We start from the raw sequence: 22,635 nt of genomic DNA, 5'->3' as shown, positions 1-22,635 counted from the left end.
AGATGCCCAGTCACCCCCACTGCTCTGCTTCGCTGCATCTCAGTCCTTCTGCAGCCTGTAAAGGGTGTCAGGGATGGAACAGGCCATTTTCAATCTAAATCTTGTTATAGATTAATAAACAAACATTTTCTTGCTTATTATGCAATTTATCATGATGAAAATTACGCTGGACTCCTCAAGGCTACATGCTGATACGTTCATTTATTCAGAGCAGTGTGCAGAGAGTTATACTAACCTTCATGACAGAAAACGATGTAAAAGCAAGATTTAAATTACCTGCTGAGAACCCAAGCATTGGTGTCTGTGGACATGCTCCATGTAGATAAAGCACAGCACATCTTTATGTTTGCTGATATAAGCTTGGTGTGAACTTATTTAAACACAAAATAAAATATTAAATCGTTAGCCTAAAATAAAAACCTATCACTTCTCCCAGGCAACAAAACAAGACTGCATAATCATTGCAATTGTGTTTGGACCAGATTTGAAAATAGGCTATAAAATTCTGTCGAAGCGAATTTTGGACAATCAAAAATATTAAAGGCTTCTCAAGGTAATCAGGCGGAGAAGGCAATGGCACCCCACTCCAGTACTCTTGCCTGGAAAATCCCATGGACGCAGGAGCCTGGTAGGCTGTAGTCCGTGCGGTCGTGAAGAGTCAGACACGACTGAGCGACTTCACTTTCACTTTTCACTTTAATGTATTGGAGAAGGAAATGGCAACCCACTCCAGTGTTCTTGCCTGGAGAATCCCAGGGACGGGGGAGCCTGATGGGCTGCCGTCTATGGGGTCGCACAGAGTCGGACACGACTGAAGCGACTTAGCAGCAGCAGCAGCAAGGTAACCAGGAGAGCTGAGGTAACAGCAGCCACTGTGTTGACTCCATGAAGGTGTCAACCACAGCTGCGGCCAAGGGGAGGGTAAAAGATTGAAAATACGTGTCAGGCTTTGCACAAAGACCAGCTGCCTCTTAACGACTACTGCTAACTCATGGGTTCATTGTCCCTCCTTCCCCTTAAAGTCAATCAAGAACCTTCAGGCTTCCTGTGTTCAGAAATTATCGTGGTTGCCATTATGTGGAAGTGATCATTCTAGAAATGAGTGTCTCTTCAGCTGTTGAACACCAGGACAATGACAAGGGCATCGCCATCCACACCCCCCACCCAACATCAGATGGCAACATCCATCCAGTCTCTCAATATGTGCTAAGTGCTCTCCTAAGCACTTGACAAATACGAACTCACCTACCATCAGTCTTACGATGCAGGTGTTTAATTAGCCCCAGCTTGTAGATGGAACGGAGGTGAGAGGTGAAAGCAGTTGCTGAAGGGCGCTGAGCGAGGAGACTCAGAGGTGAGGCTTAGGAAGCATGGCGGTAGGACAGGATGTGACGGGGGAGGGCGGCTGCTTGGGTTTGAAATGAATTCCCTTCCCCGACTCAGCAATCTCGGGACTTTGAAATGGGCATGCCCAGCCTGAGGACAAAGTCACGGCATCCCAGTCAAGCCTTCAGCTGCTGCTCTGGTGTCTGCTTCTGAGCACAGAGCAGCCAGCAGAGAGACAGGCCCAAAGCATGGATATGAGAGAGGCAGCCATGGAGAAAAGGGCAGAGAACTCTAGCTTTTTTTTTAAAGGTTAATAATGATAAGAATGAAATGTCGTTCACTGAAAAAAAAATCAAAAGAGGTGCTAACAGTTACAAGCAGGCCCAGAAGATACTGTAGGTTCCGTTTCAGAGCATTGCAGTAAAGCGAGCGTCACAATAAACTGAATCACGTGAATTTTTTAGCTTCTCAGCAATCACATAAAAAGGATGTTTATACTACACTGTAGACTACTAAGGACACAATATTGTTAAGTATTTCTTAACATGTATATCCCTTAATTTAAAAACACATTGTTGCTAAAAAGATCACAAGTTACAAAAATAACATCAAAGATTACTGACTTCAGATAACCATAACAAATACAATAATAAAAAAAAGTCTGAAATACTGCTAGAATTACCAAAACAAGACAAAGTGTCATGAATGATCAATGCTGTTAGAAAAATGGTGCCAAAAGACTTCCTTGATGCAGGGTCAGCACAAACATTTGAGTTGTAAAAAGAAAAAAAACAACAACAAAATAACCCAGTATCTGCAGAACACAATAAAACTATGCACAATAAAACAAGATCTGCCTGTACACTGAGAAAGGCGTCGCAAGACAGACAGGGGTGCGAGATTCCCGCCACTAGGACTTCCCGCTCACTAGGATGACTATACTCAAAACAAAAACGGGAGACAGGTGGTGGCGAGGATGGAGAGAAAATGGCCTCTTGCACGCTGCTGGAACACACAGAAAACTATGTAGCTGCTGTGGAGAACAGTTTGGTGATTCATCTTAATAGGTTATACACAGAACTATCATGTGACCCAGCAATGCCACTTTCGGGTTATCTACTTAGAAATGAAAGAAGCTGTTCACACAAATACATCTACATGAATGTGAATTCTCATAGCAGCTCTATTCACAACAGTGGACTAGAGTAGAAACAACCCAGATGGCCATCAGTGGACAGAGAAGTAAAATGCAGTAAATCAACAGAATGGCATGTTGCTCGACCGTACAAAGAAACGAAGTACTGAAAAGAGGCTGCAACGTGAACGGACCTTGGAATCATCATGCTAAGTGAAAGGAGTCAGACGCAAAAGCCCACATACTACATAACTCCGTCCATGTGAAACGGCCACAACAGGCAGCTTCACAGAGACGGAAGACCGTCAGGGCCGCTGGGAGGAGAGAACGGGAAGTGACTTCTCAATGGACCTGGAGTCTCCATCGGGGTGGCCACACCTGGGAACCAGGGAGTGCTCATGATGGCTTAACTGTCAGTGCGGTCAATGCCACCGAATGGTATCCTTTAAGAGGGACTCAGTGGTCAAGCTCATATTCTATGTGGTTTACACCATCAAAACAAAACAAAAAAGACTTCCTCCAGGAGTCAGGAGGCTGGGTTCTCAAGTCAATACTAACTTCTAACACCGGCCTCAGTTTTATTTTAGGAACTGCCTCGGCTCCTATTCCTTTTCCACTGCTCTCGTCCCTGCTTCCCTGGACCCCTGCAGCCCCCTGAGGGCTGATCGTCAACTGGGTGCAGGTGAAACCTCAGTAAAGTAGGTTTAAAAATTAACGTGAGGGCAAAGGAGTAATTCCCCCAACAACTGGGCCATGTATTGTATCAGTACAACATTTTGAGCAACCATATATGTATTATTTTCCACATATGATATGTTTATACTATTATTAGCTGATAATATGTCAAAGTGCAATAAAAATAAATTTAAAACTAGTCACAGATAAATCATTCATTGGCTTACAGCTAAATCTCAATTGTATTAAAATGACAAACATATCTCCCTTTCATTGTCTACTTCCAAAATTTCATATATTGAGATACTGGTCTATTTTCTGGCACTTAAAAAATGCCCCCCAAATTATTTTTATAAATTTAAAAATTATAAAAAAAATTATAATCAATGACCTCTGCTAAAACCAAACAAAATCAACAGAAGCCAAATGAATTGAAAACGGAGCACGTACTTGGCAAGTTGTTTCTCGGCATCAGCACAAAGTTCGAGAAGCCCCATAAGGACAGCAGACACATCCATGTAAGGTTCCCAGACTGTGAAACCACGTCCAATCAGATCAATGGCTGTTCTGCGGATGGTACTATGTGGAGGAAGCTTAGGGCTTGGTGGCTGCAGCAGAAGAAACGTCAGGGCCTTACCTAAAATTACAAAACAAAAGACACAGCTATAAAGTAATTTTCTTTGTGATGTTTTCTTTGAAGTATATTTTCAAAATATAAACCACTTTGGATTTATCTTTTTTAACTGAAAAGGGGTTTTTAACAGTAAGACTATAAAAGATCTCAAGTTTACAGTTTGTTTAGCCATGTACTTTAAAGAGAGTATCTTTATCTCTTTAAAGAGATGTTAAGTGACAACATTTTCTACTAAATTCTAAAGTGTAATTATATAATAACTATATATAAATAAGTACATATAATTTCAAAACATATCAGTGAGTCTAAACTTCCAAACAGTTTTCTCCCTACTCAATGTTCTGTGAAATGGAGATGGTTTCAAATAATGTAAGATGGTATTTCTTCATCTTTCTTCTACATCTAACAGAGTTTATATATGATGCTTCATCAGTAACATGCCTCATCACAGGCAATGATTATCACCAGGACTCAGAAATGGAGACAGTAGAATGTTTAGCTTTTAAAAGTCTCTCCCTAACAGAGGCCAAGCACGTATGTGCCTCTACATTCCCATGTACTGACAGCAGATGATGTCAAGCACATGGTCAATTCTTTACATAAGTTTGTTACACATCTTTTAAAAATAGCTTAATATTAGTTCAAAATCTGAAGACATATTTGGATTTTAGTCAGTATGCACTCCTTTATGTTGAAGATCAAGCTAACCATTTGTATATAAAAACCTGATAGTGTTTAAGCTGCAAAAGCTCATCTACTTCCAAAGGCATTTTGACATGAAAAACAAAAAAAGCACCAGGGACTGCAAAGAACAAACTGCAACTTAGAAGAAGCTTTTGTATTTGTTTTTGAGGGGAAGAAACAAAACAGTCTGTAAATCATATCACTGTATAGCGTACCGGTTAAAGGGAACAGAGTTTTCAGATTCAACAGAGTATTAATCAGTTTATAACTTACTAGGGGGTTAGGCTTAGGAAGATACTCAGTGAACCTCAGTTTCCTTATCTGTAAAATGGGGATGATAATAGCTATTGCAAAGGGCCAGAGTGTTAAATGAATTAAAACCATACACAGTGTACTGCCAAGGGCTATATCGGCATGTGTTCCATGAAGGGCAATCGGGGCTCATTCTGAATAACAGGTTGAACTTGTCTGTTTCCAAAATTAAGAACATAGCATATGAAATTTAATTTACTGCACTCAACAAGTAAAAGCATTTGCTCACTTTTATGTTACAGCCAATTGTTAAAGGAGAATGAATTGAAATGGGGGTAAATAGAAGGATGGTTTCCCTTTTGGCTTCATGGTAAAGAGTCCACTTGCCAATGCAGGAGACACAGGTTCGATTCCTGGGTCGGGAAGATCCCCTGGAGAAGGAAATGGCAACCTACTCAAGTATTCTTGCCTGGGACATCCCACGGCCAGAAGAGCGTGGCGGGCTATAGTCCATGGGGTTGCAAAGAGTCAGACACAACTTAGTGACTAACAACACAAAGCAAAGACCCCCAGCAGCTCTGGCAGGGCAGTCTCTACCATTCGGGGAAGCATCAAGAAAAGCAGAGAGGAAAATGACCTATTTAACACAAAAATTCTAAATCTACTAATAAGTGTCTGTTTTTTTTTTTTTTTTCCCAATAATCTCTTTCGGAGTTCTAAAGACGTGCAGATGTTAAAATTCCACATCTGTCTCTGACAAGTTATTCCCAACAAAACATGTAAATATGAGAAGATAAGAGGATTTCTAAGTTAAACCTTCTGATTTCTAGCCTTGTTGATTAATAACATGCTTACAACTTGAATGTTACCAGCAATACTGATACTTATGTTCTGAAGACATCTTAGGATTCAAATTTCTGTATCATATATTCTTTCTGTTGATACTAAAGAACCAGATTTTTTTAATGGTTTATATGATAATAATAATGAGGGAAAGGTACATTTATTCCTTTTCAACTTGTATTCTGAAATTTAAAGTTTATCTAACTTATGACTCCATATGATTTAGGTGCTATGCAATATGGACCAAGGTGATAAAAAAGCTAAAATTAAGACAATGATAGTACTTTCTCTATTGACAGAAAAAAAAAAAAAGCTTGTGACAGAACTTTATGAATTTTAAGTTTATCTCTCAGAACTTTTCTAAAATCTCTGGTACCCAATAAAGGTTGTATTTTAATCCATACAAGATGGAATCTAATTTTGTACAAAAGTATACATTAACTTATTTTACGTAAGTGCCCCACTGTTCTACAGTCAAGGAACATTTCCTCACTGAGTAAGCAAGGTGGAGGATGCCACCATCTGCGGCAGCATTAAGAAGTTTAACAAACCAGCCTGATATTCGTTCAAGACTTTTCACAATTTGGTCCCAACCCTTCCATCCCAAGATTCCTGTGAGAACTATTTACAGAGTATTGCTACAGTGTACTAAGCCCTGGGGAGAAAAAAGAGAACAAGACTCAGTTTTTTTCAAGGAAATTCATTCTAGCTCAGGATACAGGTGAGCAAACAGGCAATCTGAATATATTATGACGAGTGTTAAAATATTTATAAGCTCAAGGTATCAAGACAGAACTTAACAGGGGCACTTAATCTGATCTTAGGGATATAAGAAGGGAAAGGTGAGCTGAATATCCAAACCTAAAGACTAAGTAGGACTTTGTCACTCATGGGAGAGGAGTATGAAAAAAAAAATATTATAGGAAAAGAGAATAGCAAGTCTAAAGACCAGGAGATGAGAGGGAACACGGCCAGACCAAGCGGTTACACACAGTTCAACAGGGCTGGAAAATTTGTCAGAGGAAAGGGAAAGGGTTGGGGTGATGGGCAAGAGGGAAAAGAGGAGAAAGTGGATGAAATGTAACAGAGAGACACGAGGCAGGACACGCTATTAGAGCCCAATCACAAAGGGCCTTACCTGCCATGCCAAGAGTTTGTATTCTGGTAACAATGGGGAACCACCAGAAAGTTCTAAGTGAAGGAGAGGTTTGATTAGATTTTCAGAAAGGGGCAAGACCTACTGCCTCTTAAATTCTGATCTACTTATCCCCAGCCAATTGGATGAATTAGAATCATAGCATTTTCAAGTGAAAAGACCTTAGAAAACAATGATCTATTCCTATGTTTCAGATGAGATAACTGAGAACTGTGGATGGCAAGCGGTTAGCTGCAGGCCCCTGTGGCTCAGGCCACGGGCAATGTGACCAGTATACATCTCTGAACACAACTTTCGTCTTTGCAACCATGTTTTATTCATGAGATTCTACCAAAACAGAAGATTAAACAAATGATATGTTTTATCTTTTCTCACACAGTGAGAAGGTTGCTATTGCTGGTTCAATGGCTAAATACAGCGATACCCAGTTATCACTGTCTCGACTCTATCTTTGCTGTATCACGCCCACTAGACGGTTGATGGCATACCCAGTACTGCACCCACCTCGCAGCAGGAAGAGGCAGAAGGCTGCAGCGCAGAAAGACACGTGTCAGGTAAGCCAAGCCCCCAGTAAAATCTAACTACATTTCATGGACCAAAATTACATCATAATCCCCCCAGTTTAAGAAAGGAAGGGAAGGATGGGAAATGTAGTTTGTTATCCAACCACAATGCCATCTTCAACAATTCTGAGGCTTTGTTCTCATGTGAAAGGAGAATGGTATGCAGTTGTGTGTGTGCGCGCGCACGCGCTCAGTTGTTCATTTCTGACTCTGCGACTCCATGGACTCTAGCCTGCCAGAGTCCTCTGCCCATGGAATCTTCCAGGCAGGGATGCTGCAATGGGCTGTGCTTGGCAGCTGGCAATTTCCGCCAGGTCCTCTCTGCTTCCCTTAGAATGAAATTCTTCTTTTTATGAGAGCAATTATTATCTATACGTTTAACAAACAACAATATGGCATCTTTGGTATTTATTCCAAAGCTAATTAATTCCCAAATTAGTCCAAAGCTAATTTTATTACTTTTTCATGTCTGCTAAATGAGCAAATTCCCTGGGTCATATGAAATTTTCATTAAAAGACTTATTTTTTCACATGAGGCTTATCACTGTGATTTATAAATTCAGTAAGTACTTAATACATAATTCTTGCTTTGGCAAATACTGAAAATGACTTTATACAGTGTGCACGCAGCATGCTCAGTAAAATTATGCACAGAACACAAATTTCCAAGAATCTGCTACAAACTTGTGCTGGTCTATGTCCAAGTTTCCATGACTCTCTGGTGAAATGGTAAAATATAAATAATGTAATGAGTGTTTTTTTCATGAAGCTAAATTTATTCAGTTTAAAACAGTCCTTATTCTAAGGTTATGTACTTACTACTTTTTTGGTGAATAAATTTTTTTTTATATAAAATGATAAAGATAGTGGTATTTTCTTAATGTTTGCACTCAACAAAATAAAACAAAGTTCTGCTAAATACTCTCAAATTTTACTGACCCATGATATCAGAGGGCTTTCCAGATGGCTCAGTTGTAAAAAAATCTGTTTGCCAATGCAGGAGAAGCAAGAGATGCAGTTTCGATCTCTGGGTTGGTAAGATCCCCTGGAGTAGGAAATGGCAACCCACTCCAGTATTCTTGCCTGGAACATTCCATGGACAGAGGAGCCTGGCAGGCTACAGTCCACGTGGTTGCAAAAAGTCAGATACAACTGAGCATGCCCGAAAGGATGATCTCAGAAAGTTTTGAAAAAAGCTGCTGTTTGTTATAACTGCTGTTTGTACTGTCCCGAGGAACTGCATGGTCCTTCCCCATTCTAAGAATCACACCCGAGAAGTCCCATTACTGGCCACTGGCTTTTCACTGAGAATGCCAAGAGGTTCCTAACTCAACTTGTTACAGAATGGAATTCAGCATTATTCAAGTCGACCTGTGACCATATTCACGGCAGGGTTATCAGATGACTAGTCTTTCTCACCAGTAAGATGGGTACACAGTACAGACACTGGCAGCTTTATGGTGGGCATTAACCAAGCAGCACCCTGTGCCCCACCCCATCGCCACTCTGTATGTCTAGCCAAATGAGCTACAGAATGCAGACTGGCTCAGAACCCTGGCAAGAAATCACATCGAGACAGAGCCCCTTAAAGAGCAGAAAGCACTGAAAATCCAGCGCTGGATAAACCACAAGTAACTTAGACCCTCCAGCTGTTGAGAAAGGACTTCCGTTGTCACGCAGTCAAGAGTAACAACAATAGCCCATATTTTAGTGCTGCTTTATCTCAAGCTGTTTTTTTAAAAAGCGCTCCTACTTTAATCTTACCTTTTTTTTTTTTTTAAAGTGCTACAGAGGCACAACGCTGCAGGAAAATATTTAACATAACCATTAGCTGGTGTAACAGCACCACGCTAAAAATGAGAAAAGGATTGACACAGAGATAGCAAGATAAAGCCTATGTAAGCTGTGGGCACAGCCATATACTATGGCTAACTTGTTGCTCTGGCCAGATGACTGCTGTCCTGTCATGAATTGACCAAGGAAAAATGCCAACTTAAAACATTTTTACCCTCTCTGGCTGGTTGTGATGACCAGCTCTTTCAAAAGATTAACAATACAAGTCATAATACACACACACACACACACACACACACACACACACACACACACTCTGAGGCCGTTACTTAGGAAATAATGAATTTGCTTTATGGATTATTTTTCTATCCTTATCACAAAGTGTAGACTCACTTTATTAATGTACTCTACATTTAATGAATAACTACCATAAGACAACCCTATTAATTATAAAGAACTATAGTTATATATTTCTATAAGCATCGGGTATCGTTTTCAGCATCATTTGATAATAAATAATACTTTTATATTATTGATTCTATTCCACTTTTTCCCCTTTTGCATTTCTAATGCAAGTATAGAAACTAAACTTGATGGTACCCTGAGCTCTCCATAGCACAAAGAACAACGTTAGCACACTGTTCAAAACATAATGAAAAAAAATGACTTATTTTATTCACTTAAAACACACAGGCACACAGTTAACTGGCAGTTAAACACACTAACAAAACATTTTTAACACTAGCTCAAATCTTTATTTTCATATAACCACAGATTCTACTAACATGACACGTTCATGACACAAATGTGAATGTGTAGTATTTTTTTTAACCCAGTTTCTATTTGTGCTGAAACCACACTAAATAAGAAAGGATCATTTAAAAAGCTTTAAAATCAATGATATTTTTTCCCAGCTTTGCAATTGCAATTTTTCTTTTCTTTTTTTTTTGGATTAAGTTTTCCCTTACATGCTCCTCTTGAAGTATGAAGGCCTCGTTGTTCTGCAACCAGCTGTCATAAGCCCTCTAGCAACTGGTACAACCCAATGAAGAAGGTGCTGAATAATGAAGCAGGAAAAGGGGCAGGACAACGCAGAAGAACGGGGCAGGGCCCCGTTCCGGAGTGAGAATGGGGCAGGGCCCGTTCTCCAGCGGGGCCCTCAGTCACGGAGTGCCTGCCTGCTGGAGTCAAGGGAACCTGGATGTTATGGCAGGAGATGTTTATAGGAAACCAGGGGCTACAGGGAGACGTTCTAAGAATTAGCAACTAAAATAGAAGCCACAGTCAAACTATGCTTACCAAGAGAGAATGAGATTTTCCTACTGGAATTATTATAAAACTAAAGCATTTCAGAGAATTCCCTAAGAGCCCTTGGAGATGACTGACAATTACTGCTATTGTCCTGCTGGCAGGCAGTATATGGAACCATTTTCTTCGGTTTGGGTCCCTCTTCGGCTAGTTAACTGGAAAAGGAAATGGCAACCCACTGAAGCATTCTTGCTCGGAGAATCCCATGGACAGAGGAGCCTGGTGGGCTACTGTCCTTGGGGTCGCAGAGTCGGACACGACGGAGTGACTGAGCACCTGGCTAGTTAACAGGCCTAGTTTAGATAAATTGGTTCATCACACTTAAAAGAAAATCATTAATAAAGAAATGGCCACTAACCTCCTCAGCTCTGGAGAGTACAGAAGGGGGAAAAAAAATAAACGTCATATTTAAAAAATGTACTAATTAATAGCTCAATTACAAGAACTTCCTGTGGGAGAACATATTATATGCACTTTAAACCAAATGAATTTATGATGATTTGTGCCATTACAATGAGTGCAAAATGAATTAATAATGATTGGCCACTTATTTCAAAGTATAACCAACTGAATGAAGCCTTTTCCCACTTGCTAATGTCCATCAAAGAACCAGGATGGCAGAGTGCCATCTAGAATTCTATTCTTTGGCTTTACACAGGTACATGATTTGATTAAAAATAATCCCAATACAGTGCGCATTATTCATGGACATAGAATAATAAACACTTCTATGATGAGAGGCTTTGTATTAATAGCTATAAAAAACTACTTTTGAACTTTTTACATCCTGTTTTACATAGAAATCAAGTCATCATTTCATTTACTAAAAGGCATAAAATTTTTCTGTTAAATTAGGAAGTTATTTTAAAACTTATTAATAACTTATCAAATACTTATTAAGTAACTTATTAAAAACTTATTAATGTGATATCAGCTTAGTCAAAACAGTTCTGATTCAAATAAAGTAGCTGTTTCTTGTCCTACAATCAGAAGAGTATAAAATCCAATGCTGCTTGACTGAAAGGACATTTTTTTTTCCTTTTTGAGTTCCTAATTGTGTCATACAGTGAAATTTAATCTCATTTTGTTTTTGACATTTCATGTATTTTGGGTGGAAGACCAAAATAAGTGTTTTACCTCCACATAAACAAAAGGATATTACTTACTGCAGAAGGCTCTTTTCCTCCTTAAGGAAGGTAAAAAGTGCTGACAATTTGCGGAACAGCAATAAAGAAGTAAAATTGTAGAAGTAGATGTTTATGATGTCAAAGAAGTAAAAACAAAAAATAATCCATGGATCTATGGAATCTTTTTTTTTTTCCTATGGAATCTTTAGTTGAATGATCTAAATATGTCTATGTCCTTTTCCCCAAAGGTGTGTGGTTGTTGAATGTCATGAATGGTTAGGGGCAGGGGAGGAAAGCAAAGCAAGAAAACAGGGGTTCAAGTTCTAGCTCTGGCACCTAATAGCTGGGGGATCCTTTCACTGATCCATTATTTCCTAGGCCTGCTGGGGACCAGGCATGGTTCTAAAGCACAGGTCAACCAAGTTGAAGCTTACGAAGCTCTCATGAAACTTACATTCTAGCTGGGACAAAACAACCAAATGAACACATAGGTATGTCAAGTAGTACTAAGTCCTGGAAAGAAAAATAAGCAGACCAAGAGCCCAGAAAGCGAGAGAGAGGGAAGCACTCTGCAAAAGGTGACAGGCAACTGCACAAACTAAAGCATGTTCATCTTCCGGGACAGTGAACTCTCATGACTACTGAAAATGATTTGGAGTTTGTGGAATGCTCTCTAGGTACAGAAAGATGGAGGAAACAGGAGTTTTTCCGGTTTATAAAACATGTATTTCTTACCATGTTCTATGCATAGCTTCTATCAGCCTTCTCTAGGCCTGATCACCTCCAGGAACCAACCAACCAGTGTGAGTCTCTGGCCTTCTAAGCAGAGACTGGCCCTTTTTCAAAGATGAAACTTCCCTAACACTGCAGTTCCACTAGCATTTGACCTTAACCATTTCTGGTCATCTGTACCCCCTTAACTGCACGTGAGACGGACTGGGCCAATGTATGACAGGATTCACAAGACGCTGATGTGTCTCTCCAAAGAAATCGACCCCCTACTCAAGCAAGGGCTCATGCTCAGCTACTCTACCCTCTCAGGGGGTAGTGTACGCCTCTCAGGCTTCTAGAATTTAACTATTATTTACAAAAACACATAAAATCAAAACAATGATATTCTTTAATAAATACTATTAATGAAAACCAAAAGTATGGCAAAAAAACACCTGATATAACTTCATAACTGCTTCTACTTTTAAAATAATTCACACAGGCTAATTAAGGAAGTCTGTGATCATTATAAAGATAAATCTCAAGTAATTTTATAGGTAGTCCAGTGGAGAGTAAAATAATATGAAAAATTACTTATCTTTTTTCTAATAACCACAGTAAAACATTCAACTGGAATGAGGAGCTGCTGAACATTAACCCTTTACAGATACCCAGTCAAAGAGTGAAGAGGGCAGCCCTGGTGTGCTTGCCCAGTTGCTTCAGTCTTGTCCTACTCTTTGCAACCTAATGGACTCTAGCCTGCCAGGCTCCTAAGTCCATGGGATTCTCCAGGCAAGAATACTGGTGTGGGTTGCCACGCCATCCTCCAGGGGATCTTCCTGACCCGCGGACTGAACCCATGTCTTCTGCATCTTCAGCATTGCAGGCAAATTCTTTACCACTAAGCCATCAGGGAAATATAGTGGCCCTTAGTAGATACTACATATTAAGTGAGCTGTGACATGGGATGTAGAATAATTACAGTGGAAATAAAGTCAGAACTGTTCTACATGCAGGCAAAGGAATACCAACATTCTCAATATAAGCACTCTAAATGTTTCCTTTCTACACATTTATTTTATTGAGGTTGAGTAAGGGAGGAAAAAAAAAAAGATGAACAAACAAAAGTCACTCTGCTGCCCGTTTCTCAGTCTGGACATCTTTGTTTAAGCTTTGACTTGGCTTAAATGAACGAATTAATATTGACAAAAACATCAACTAAGCTAATGAGTTGTTAGTTAAGGCAATAAACATGTCACATTAGAGTCAGCGCAGCAAAGAGGTAATTAGCCCTGGAAAAGCCCTGCTGATTGGAGCTGTTGAGATCCTCTGCTCTTAACCTTTGAGTCCATTATCTAACCCAGGAGTTGTGGCTGTGTTAATGGGAACTTGCCAGTAAACAGCAGCCTTGCAGGAGCAGCCAAGCCTGTATTCAGAATCCTGGGATGAAAGGGGTGCTGGTGTGTTTACAGAAGAGCCATCAACGAAGCTCCATGAAAATCTGAAACAGGGCTCTTTGGGAATAGATGCTAATGTCAAACAAGGACAAATATATTTCCAAGAAAAACTTGGTGGGGTGGGGGAGTGACACACATTTTTTTGACATAAAGGACACACAGAAATATATTAACACACAATCTAATAAAGGAGAAGTCATTCCAATCACAAAATCCCATCTCTTCTGCAAATAAGGATGCTCTGATCCTTTCAAGATAAAGTGCAATATACTGTAAAGTGCAATATACTGTAATACAATGAATTCCTGAACTATCTGAGCTAAAGAAGCAACCAGGATCACACCTAAAAATCATAGATAACAATTTATGTTCACTTAAAGCAAAAGAGAAACATACACATGCTGTTACAGTCCAGAAATATATGCTTACATGAGTAATTGCAGATTTTAGTTTCCTCTATAAGATCTATTATTATTATTATTTTTAAACTTCTCACTCATTTTAATGATTTGGCTTTAGGACGACCAAAACTAGCACTTTCAAAGTCCATGCTGAAAAAAAAATCGAACATTTATAGAAAAATCACAAACAGGAGTTACAACATACATGAATAAAACCCCCGTTCTCTAGATGAGTGGATCGTTCCTGAAATAAAGCAAAAGACCATATTGACAAGCACAGGTTGAATTTGCATAATCTTCATATTAACTTCAAAAAAATGATCAACCAAGCCTAAGTTCTGACATCGCTTCTAATACTACAAACGCATATAGATATATCAATTTGCATGTGGATTAACTGATGCTACTACATCATCAGGAAATATTTCTTTTTCCTTGGAAAACTTGCTTTTTAAAAGATTTAAAGCAAACAAACATATCACGCATTCAAGATAATATCACACTGCCACTCATTTGCGGGTTTTCATGATTTTATGCTATCTCCCTCTGCAAAGGAAGAAAATGTTCCATCCTGATTTTATTACGTAAGTTTGATGAAAGAAAGGGGTGGGTACCCAGTTTCGTGATGTTCCTGCTGTGTGTGAATGTGCAGTGTGTGTGCATCTGGGTGTGAGAGGAGCACAGACGTGGGACATTTACTATACAGTAAATCAATATGTGCTATCTTTTTTCAGGCTGAGTAATTTCAAAAGGGACAGGAAGCAATTAGCTGCCTCACATCTTACTGGCTACTGCATGGTTTTAATTTTTATTTTTCCCCTCAAATGTAGTTTCTTTCTTAATGAATTTGCAAAACAGCTATATATGGCTATAGTTTCATTAGTTAATTCTTTTTTATAATAAACTATAGATTGAAAAGCACTATAAACCAGTCTTCATCTTCAATGAAAGATGAAAGAAGTAATGCTGTAAACCACAATAAGAAATACATTTTTTTTTTCTGCGATTCTACTATCACTGGCAGCCAAGTAGAACCTGGAAGAAATATACTACAGTATTTATTTCTAATATTATGCACAGCACATATAAAAATGCCCAAATACTTCTGAATTGACTGGGAGCAATAAAGAAAAATAAATAAGACTGTCAAAACATTTTAAAAACTTTACAGACATATATAGATTTAATTTGGTATGATTATATGATAATTTCTTATCCAGGCAGTATACCATAGAATAATTGTGCTCAATCTGTCTATCCCAACCTACCTGAAGAATATGACTTATGGCTAAACCATGTCTTAGAAGAAAGGGAAGTTGCCCAGTCGTGTCTGACTCTGTGACCCCATGGACTGTAGCCCACGAGGCTCCCCTGTCCACAGGATTCTCCAGGCAAGAGTACTGGAGTGGGCTGCCATTTCCTTTTCAAGAAGTGGGTTTCAGAATGGAGGGTGAGCAGAGCACCACGAGTCTAACATGAGAAAGCCCTCGGTCCGGTCTGCTCGTCCACACCATGACCCTGCTCCCTTCCTGTTAGCAGGCACAGCCACCCTCCTCTCTGCGGTGACTGATGCATGGACGCCAGCGGACAGCCGTGAAGTGAGACCGAGACTCCAGTCCCCAAACTGCACTTGCCAACAGTCTGACGCTACATGACACGAGCTGGGCGTCAGCCTCCTCATCTAATGAGGTCAGATGAGGTGCAGGGAGACCTGTTTCTGGAGCTGACAAGAGTACTTTTATTTATTTATCTGACATGTAGACTCTTCAGTCTTTGGTATGGCATGCAGAATCTTTTAGTTGCAGCATGTGAGATTTCGTTCCCTGGCCAGGGATCGAACCCGGGCCCCCTGCACTGGCAGCAGAGTCTCAGCCACCGGACCACTAGGACCTCCCTGACTGGAGTACGGAATGATACAACATATCAGGCCTGCCACAGAGGAGCCTTTGATATACTCCTCTCCTTCCATCTCCCATATACAATCTCTGTGTATATAATGGCACAGACATTGTTCCCTAATTATTTCCTTCAATCGCAGATATTTATTTGTATACTGAACTAAGACTTCAAAAAAAGACTTTTTTAAAGGAGGAAAACCATTAATACTCAGACTCCAGTCCTTCTAAAAATATATTATATTTTTGGAATTATTTGTGTGGGGGGGGGGGTGGTGAAGGAGAAATTTATTGCTTTGTCAGGCCAAGGGGGACACAATGGGGAAAAAGATATATTAAAAGAGCTTTCTACAAAACAGTAGGAAAAATCAGTAAAATACATAAATGAAGAAAAAGGGGAAAAAAAAAAGAAGGAAGAAGGGGCAATTCTATTTGCTGACTGCCTGGTAGGTGGCGGGTACTGTGCTGGGCGGTTTATGTGTAAGGTACTTCATTCTGAAAAGAACCCAGGGAGGAATATGACGCTAGTTTCAATTTCAAAGATGAGGAAAACTGCTTCTCGCAAACCTTAACTAACTTACTCTAGATCATACTGTTAGTAATGCCACAATACGGTTTCCTTGACTTGAAATCTTCTGTCCCATCCATTATACTGTGCATAATATTTATTTAAAAGGAAAAGGCTATGTCATACTCCACACGTAAGATGACATCTGCAAAGGGATTTTATGTTTAATATTGCAAATGAAATACATCCTGTTGTTTTTCTCCTGGTAACCCCAGATACCGTAAATGGGGTTCATGACAATTGAGTAAGAGCAGAATCATTTGAATATGTATGATAAGTAAAGCCAAACTGGCAGGAGCCTCAAGCTGGCCAGAACTGTTTATCTGAATGATCTGCATATATTAACACTTAAAAAGTAGACAGAGAAAGGCAAACAAATATGATAATGCTGGATTTCCAAACCTGCCCCTATTAACTCTGGCCTAGTTACGCAGAGCTGGCATTGTGATTTTTCTTCCTCTCAAAATCTGTAGAAAGTGAATTAAATGTGAAAGCAAGATCAATTCTGTTCTAAGACAGTAAATGAGCTTAGGATCAGACCTATTTCAGGTTACAAAGAGAATCTAATTATGCCATCTTAAATGTATGTTTATAGAACCATATTACAGAGGCAGGAAAAAGGGAAGATACCCCCAACCCAACTCGAATGACAAGCAAAATTCATGGCTACTGAAAGGGTAAGAAAAAAAATTTGATCCCATATTCACACCACCCACATATAGAGAAAAATATTTCCATGCTTCATATTTTGTAACAGCTAAGAGCTTGCTCAGTTGCTCAGTTGTATCTGACTCTTTGAGACCCTGTCGATTGCAGCACACCATGCTTCCCTGTTCTTCACCATCTCCTGGAGCTTGCTCAAACTCATGTCTATTGAGTCAGTGATGCCATCCAACCATCTCATCCTTTGTCACCCTCTCCTCTTCTCTCAGTCTTTCCCAGCATCAGGGTCTTTTCCAATAAGTTAGTTCTTTGCATCAGGTGGCCAAAGTACAGGAGTTCCAGCTTCAGCATCAGATCTTCCAATGAATACTCAGGGTTGATTTCCTTTAGGATTGACTAGTTTGTGCTCCTTGCAGTCCAAGGGACTCTCAAGAGCCTTCTCCAGCATCACAGTTTGGAAGCTTCAACTCTTTGGCACTCAGCCTCCTTTACAGTCCAACTCTCACATCCGTACAAGACTAGTGGAAAAACCATAACTTTGACTATATGGACCTTTGTAAGTGAAGTGATGTGTCTGCTTTTTAATACACTGTCTCTAGGTTTGTCATAGCTCTTCTTCCAAGGAGCAAGTGTCTTTTAATTCCATGGCTGCAGCCATGTCTGCAGTGCTTTTGGAGCCCAAGAAAATAAAACCTGTCACTGTTTCCATTGTTTCACCACCTATCTGTCATGAAGTGATGCGATCAGATGCCATGATCTTAGTTTTTTGAATGTTGAGTTTTAAGCCAGCTTTTCCCCTCTTCTCCTTCACTTTCATCAAGAGGTTCTATAGTTCCTCTTCACTTTCTGCCGTTAAGGGTCTAACCTTCTCATGACGACAGATCAGAAAACAGAGGCTCAGAAAGGTTACGTGGCTTACTCTAGATTAGAGAACAAGTGTGATGGCAGGGCCAGAAGTCATAGCTCCAGTCTCAAAAATCAGCATTCTCTCTATGGTAACACAAAGCTTCCATAATAAATGAAGTTCAAAATTATCATCATCATAACTCTTTTGACCACAACCATTTTCCAGTTGTTGGCACACTGTCTGGAACTGCGAAGCATTAAAAATATTTTTGGAATGAATGAATGGACTTGATTCACACTCCACTGTCCATATTTTAACTATATTTTGAGGTCTTGGGTAAGTTTCACTATATTTACCCAGGTTTTGATGGTCACTCCAACTATTTTATCCCTAAATTTCTGGAGTACATCCTGTTTATATTATTCAAAGAAATACAGACTTAGAAAGCTCAGAATTAGAAGAAACTTCAGAGATGATCTGGCCTGCAGATTTCTAATCCTGGTTGATATTTAGAATCAAGACACTTGATGAACAGGATGTGCTCCAGAAATTCATGCTTGCTCCTCGGAAGAAGAGCTATGACTTCCCTGGTGGCTCAGACGGTAAAGCGTCTGCCTCCAATGCAGGAGACCCGGGTTCAATCCCTGGGTCGGGAAGATCTCCTGGAGAAGGAAATGGCAACCCACTCCAGGACTCTTGCCTGGAAAATCCCGTGGATAGAGGAACCTGGTAGGCTACAGTCCATAGGGTCACAAAGAGTCAGACATGACTGAGCAACTTCACTTTCAGACAGTGTATTAAAAAGCAGAGACATCACTTTGCCAACAAAGGTCCATATAGTCAAAGCTATGGTTTTTCCAGCAGTCATGTATGGATGTGATAGCTGGACCATAAAGAAGGCTGAGCACAGAAGAACTGATGCCTTAGAATTTTGGTGCTGGAGAAGATTCTTGAGAGTCCCTTAGGCAACAAGGAGATCAAACCAGTCAATCCTAAAGGAAATCAATCCCAAATACTCACTGGAAGGACTGATGCTGAAGGTGAAGCTCCAATATTATGGCCATCTGATGTGAAGAGCTGACTTACTGGAAAAGACCCTGATGCTGGGAAAGATTCAGGGCAGGAGGAGAACGGGGCAAAAGAGGATGAGATGGATGGATCATCAACTCAATGGACATGAGTTTAAGCAAACTCTGGGAGATAGTGAAGGACAGGGAAACCTGGCGTCCTGCAGTCCGTGTGGTTGCAAAGACTCAGACACAGCTTAGCAACTGAACAACAACAACAACAATTTAGAAGAGCTTAATGAAAACACACATTTGGGCCACACTGCAGACTACAGATTCAGAACAGAGTCCCCTGGCTTGGCATTCACTACTCTGCGGGACAACTGGTTCCACCGTCAGGTATCTTTTTCCTTACGGAAAATTTCAAACTTAGACAAAAGTATAAAGAAAAAGTACAATAAATCTTATAGCAACCATCATGCAGCTTCAACAGTTTTGAACTCCTGGACAGTCTTGTTTCAGCCACATCCTCACAGTCCTGAACGCCTTGAATTACTCTGTAGCAAACTTCACCTATAAAAATTTCAGTACCTAAGTCTGAAACATTGGGATGTATAAAAAACATAATCACATGCTATTATCACACTTAAACAAAATTATTAAAAATTCCTTAATATCATTAAACAACCAGATGGCTATCACATTTTATTGATTCTCTTTCTGTCCTGCTCTTTTACCCTCTCTCTCTTTTCTTCATTTATGTCTGTCTCTTCCAATCATAATCCATGTATGATTAAATCTTAAATCTCATAATCTACAGGTTGTCTCTTTCCCCTTTCTTGGAAAAAATCAGTTCCTTGGTACTTAGAATTTTCTAAAATCAGGAGTCTGCTGATTATATCTCTATGATGATATATAAACTGTTCTTATTTCTGTATTTCTTACAAACTGGATGAACAGATTCAGGTCTGAATTTTTTTTCATTTTTACTAGTTCTTAGCAGAGCTCCAAAGAATTGCAAGGAGATATAAGAAAGCCTTCCTCAGTGATCAATGCAAAGAAATAGAGGAAAATAACAGAATGGAAAAGACTAGAGATCTCTTCAAGAAAATCAGAGATACCAAGGGAACATTTCAGGCAAAGATTGGCACAATAAAGGACAGAAATGGTATGGACATAACAGAAGCAGAAGATATTAAGAAGAGGTGGCAAGAATACACAGAAGAACTGTACAAAAAGATCTTCATGCCCCAGATAACCACGAAGGTGTGATCACTCACCTAGAGCCAGACATCCTGGAATGTGAAGTCAAGTGGACCTTAGGAACCATCACTATGAACAAAGATAGTGGAGGTGATAGAAGTCCAGTTAAACTATTTCAAATTCTAAAAGATGATGCTGTGAAAGTGCTGCACTCAATATCCTAGCAAATTTGGAAAACTCAGCAGTGGCCACAGGACTGGAAAAGGTCAGTGTTCATTACAATCCCAAAGAAGGGCAATCACAAAGAGTGTTAAAACTACTGCACAATTGCACTCATCTCACACGCTAGCAAAGTAATGCTCAAAATTCTCCAAGCCAGGCTTCAGCAGTACGTGAACCGTGAACTTCCAGATGTTCAAGCTGGATTTAGGAAAGGCAGAAAAACCAGAGATCAAGTTGCCAACATCCGTTGGATCATAGAAAAAGCAAGAGAATTCCAGAAAAACATCCATTTCTGCTTTATTGATTATGTGAAAGCCTTCGACTGTGTAGATCACAACAAACTGTGGAAACTTATTTAAGACATGGGAACACCAGACCACCTTACCTGCCTCCTGAGAAACCTGCATGCAGGTCAAGAAGCAACAGTTATAACTGGACATGGAACAACCGACTGGTTCTAAATTGGGAAAAGAGTACGTCAAGGCTATACATTGTCATCCTGCTTATTTAACTTATTTGCAGAGCACATCATGCAAAATGCCAGGCAGGATGAAACACAAGCTGGAATCAAGACTGTTGGGAGAAATATCAATAACCTCAGATATGCAGATGACACCACCCTTATGGCAGAAAGTGAAGACGAACTGAAGAGCCTCTTGATGAAAGTAAAAGAGGAGAGTGAAAAAGCTGTTTTAAAGCTCAACATTCAGAAAACTAAGATCATGGCATCTGGTCCCATCACTTCATGGCAAATAGATGGGGAAACAATGGAAACAGTGACAGACTTTATTTTCCTGGGCTCCAAAATCAGTACAGCCATGAAATTAAAAGATGCTTGCTTCTTGGAAGAAAAGCTATGACCAACCTAGACAGCATATTAAAAAGCAGAGACATTACTTTGCTGACAAAGGTCCATCTAGTCGAAGCTGTGGTTTTTCCAGTGGTCATGTATGGATGTGAGAGTTGTACTATAAAGAAAGTTGCTGAGAGCCAAAGAATGGATGCTTTTGAACCGTAGTGTTGGAGAAGACTCTTGAGAGTCTCTTGGACTGCAAGGAGATCCAACCAGTCCATCCTATAGGAAATCAGTCCTGAATATTCATTGAAGGACTGATGCTGAAACTCCAATACTTTGGCTACCTGATGCGACGAACTGACTCCTTAGAAAAGACCCTGATGCTGGGAAAGACTGAAGGCAGGAGGAGCAGGGGACGACAGAGGATGAGATGGTTGGATGGCATCACTGACTCAATGGACATGAGTTTGAGCAAGCTCTGGGAATCAGTGATGGACAGGGAAGCCTGGTGTGCTGCAGTCCATGGGGTCTCAAAGAGTCAGATATGACTGAGTGACTGAACTGAACTGAGATGTTACTATGTATTTCCATCAAGTATATAAAGTCTAGCTGTCTCTCTTTTTGGTGATATTAGGAGTTATTGTCCAGGTCCATTAATCACTTAGGGTGGCAAAATGGTGATATTCTATTATTCCTCCTTCATTTACTGGCTATAATACTGTTATAAAGAAGCATTTTCTCTCATCAACCATTATGCTGAGGTGCACTTGTATAAAAAAACAAAAAACATATGCTTATTTCCAATTCTTTACAAGTTTCAAAATAAGAAGCTAATTCTCTAGCATCATTCTACAGTGACGCTGAGATTTTGTACAATTTCCCCCTGCATAACTGGGAACTCTTGGATCAAAGTAAATTGTTACATCTCTCTTTCAATTTTGTGCTGTTACTTTTATTGCCTTTTAATCTTGTTTACAGGACCTTATATAAATATAAAAATTGCTTTTGGATTTTGAGTCACTATATACAGATGTATTTCTACATCAGATTAGTTTTCTTTTAGCACTTATATGATTACATAATAGACATAAATAAAACCTCAGGTAATTATCATTACCACTAAATATAAAACAGATTATATGTGCTCAACTGTAAGTTTATAAAGTACCAATACTGGTATATCTAAATCTATTAGAATAAAAGTAGTTAGAAATGAAACAAAAGTCTTTAACAATACCTCCTAAAAATGAACAATAATCAGACAGGGAACTAATACAATGTAAAAGTTTCTCAATTGTTATAGATGAGATATCTTGTACATTTTAGGCTTAATTTAACTTTCAGTCTTTTTGTCATCAAAGTTCTGCC

At 39.6% G+C, this 22,635-nt stretch overlaps 1 protein-coding gene across 4 annotated transcripts in view; it reads right to left on the bottom strand.

Annotated features, from left to right (window-relative positions):
• WDR7 (WD repeat domain 7) overlaps positions 1–22,635 on the bottom strand; it is a 352,665-nt gene that overhangs the window by 108,361 nt on the left and 221,669 nt on the right. For all 4 annotated transcript variants that reach the window (XM_052660291.1, XM_052660292.1, XM_052660293.1 and 1 more), the window contains one exon: positions 3,587–3,773. In XM_052660291.1, the coding sequence (XP_052516251.1) occupies positions 3,587–3,773 (187 nt within the window). The remainder of the gene's footprint in view (positions 1–3,586; positions 3,774–22,635) is intronic.

This window comes from Budorcas taxicolor, chromosome 22 (assembly GCF_023091745.1).
Source record: "Budorcas taxicolor isolate Tak-1 chromosome 22, Takin1.1, whole genome shotgun sequence".
NCBI lineage: Eukaryota > Metazoa > Chordata > Mammalia > Artiodactyla > Bovidae > Budorcas > Budorcas taxicolor.
Note: the sequence above shows the minus strand (reverse complement) of the source record. Positions and strands in the feature narration are given on the sequence as shown.